At 37.9% G+C, this 2440-nt stretch overlaps 1 protein-coding gene across 1 annotated transcript; it reads left to right on the top strand.

Moving 5' to 3' along the window:
- Positions 1 to 1436: 1436 nt before the first annotated feature.
- Positions 1437 to 1691, top strand: LOC147457479 (uncharacterized). The gene has a single exon (XM_086513595.1). It carries the CDS (start codon positions 1473 to 1475, stop codon positions 1689 to 1691), a length of 219 nt encoding a protein of 72 aa, XP_086369721.1. The 5' UTR covers positions 1437 to 1472.
- Positions 1692 to 2440: the final 749 nt, after the last annotated feature.

Genomic DNA, 2440 nt, shown 5'->3' with positions numbered 1-2440 from the left:
TTTGTTTTATGGTGCCTTCTGACCATCCTTTCACTAATCACTATTGATATCCAATTATGTACAAGAATGTGTCAACAACTACAAACATTCTTGGCTAACCTGGTTCTCAACACAAATTTTTGTGGGGCCTAGAAAATGAGGGAAACAATATTATTTAAAGACAAGTGCACACAATTAACCTGAATGACAAATAAAGTAACTTCAAAAGAATGACAAAGTTCACTGCAAGTAAAGAGATGACACAATAAGATGGTAAAGGTTGTATTGCATAAATCAATTACATGAGCCCACTGGCTCAGCATATAAGTTTTTTACTTTAGTGTTTCGTACATGAGAACAAAGCTAGGCTCTCTCTCTCACTACCACTCTATTGCTTCGCCTTTTGGCCCCTTCGTCTTGCCTTCCATTTACAGCACCTTTCTTTGCAGATGTAAGTTTAGCAGACACTTTCAACCGATTTTTGGTTGTTGAGATTTGGTTCCACTCTTGAATGTCCATCTTGGCTTGGTTGGTTCTTACTCTACAATTGAGCCACAAAGTGATTGATTATATCTCCCTAGGGCTTGACTATTCAAATATTGCAGGTATGAAATTCCACATCATTAACTTTTGCGATACACCTTCTGCAGATAAAACATGAACACATAGATACACAATATTAGAAGCTAAATACAATGTGAGTTTCTTAAATCCATAGTTGAATTTGATTGCAATAAAAACATTCAAGACTTCACCTTCCAAGAGCAAGTATTTGAACATTGTTGAATTTAGACCAACCCATATTGTGGCCTACATTGTTGAAACGCATCGGAGTCAAGTTTTCCAACCATTGATAGTAGCTTTCAAATAAATCTTTTGGAGGCACTAGTACCAGTTTTCAATGTTGTTGAATATAGGAGAATTTTCTAAAACAAGAGATGATTAATAAAGAATCCTTCTAATTTCAAAGTAAAAAGAGGTCCAATAAGTCATTCATGGAAAAAATATACTAAAAACACATGCTTTGCAGGAACTGACACTTACCTTAGGATCCTTTGCCAACATTGGAAACATGTGACTCTTCATAAGCCTTACATACACCCCTTGAATTCTGCTACATTGGCACCATGTATAGTAGATCTCTACTGCATTGTAATCCTTTGCCGGGAAGCTATGAGCAAGTACACTCTTTCTAGAAATTACGTGCATAGTGCGCATAGTTCACACACACACACACACACATACACACAGTAAAGAAGGAGATCTTGCAGCAACTGTGAAAAGGATTTTGGAAAGAGATAGGGAGCTAGAGTAGGAAAGTTGATGTTGCACGTCAAGAAAGAGGTTATGGAACTGGAAAGAGAGATGCAAACTTGGGAAGAGAGCGAAAGTGGACTAAGAACCGAGAAGTTGGATCTATGGAGATAGAAGTTGTAGATCTAGAATGAGATGGAGAAAGAGGTTGCATATCTAGAAGAGAAGTTGTTGGAGCTATGGAGAAAGAGGTTGCAGATCTGGAAGGAAATGTTGGATCTCAAGACAAAGAGGTTGTAGATCTAAAGGGAGATGTTGTAGCTATGGAGAAAGAGGTTGCAGGTTTACAAAGAAATTTTGTAGCTATGGAGGAAGAGGTTGTAGGTTTAGAAGGAGATGTTGTAGCTATGGAGGAAGAGGTTGCAAATCTAGAAGGAGATGTTACAGAGGTAGAATGATGTGTGGTAGGCTACTTTACAAAAAGATGCCCTAGCATGAGAAGAGAAGGAGAGAGAGATGTCAGGGCGTTTTAGAGAGAGAGTGGGGATAAAGATTGCAGATTTGCACTTTTCAACCAGCTGAGGGGAGAGAAAGAGAGCTTGGGAAACTTTTGGAGAGGGAGAAACAAGAAGAGAGAGAAGACAAAGAGGGAACGAGAGAGGGAAACTTTTAATATTTGAAAATTGAAAAGGTGCTTTTGGAGGGAGAGTAACTCCAACCAGACCTTGTAAAATCTGCATATATTTTATAAGAAAATAAGAAAAAGTACTTTTATAAAGGCATGCCTAGGCTATCTACCCCACCATTCTAGCCCTTGGTCAAAGCTTGATTAAATTTTAAATATTTCTTAAACTGTCAAATAAAGAGGCCCTCCTATACTCCATCCCCTTCCTAATGACTCAATTTTGCAATGAGGACGGCTATGACATAATTTCCATACAAATGATCTCAACCCTTCACATTGAAGACAAAATTCAACAATCCAAGGACTTAATGAAAGCTCAACAAGTGTTTTCAGACCTCTACTATGATACAACAGATGCGTTGGAAGAATATTCAGCTACCTCAAATGATTCGGGGTCAGAAAAAGAACATGTGAGAGCTAAACTACTCATGAAAGGAGAAGAGGAAAATTTTTTTGACTTTCCATACCAGAAACCGAGAAGACAAAAATGGTATGGAAAAAAAAGAGACACGACAAACTTGA

The sequence above is a fragment of the Adiantum capillus-veneris genome, chromosome 5, assembly GCF_014529385.1.
Source record: "Adiantum capillus-veneris isolate H3 chromosome 5, ASM1452938v2, whole genome shotgun sequence".
Lineage (NCBI taxonomy): Eukaryota > Viridiplantae > Streptophyta > Polypodiopsida > Polypodiales > Pteridaceae > Adiantum > Adiantum capillus-veneris.
Note: the sequence above shows the minus strand (reverse complement) of the source record. Positions and strands in the feature narration are given on the sequence as shown.

What these genes read in the sequence shown, in the direction of transcription:
- LOC147457479 (XM_086513595.1), top strand. Translation starts at nt 1,473, where the DNA reads ATGGAGAAAGAGGTTGCAGATCTGGAAGGAAATGTTGGATCTCAAGAC.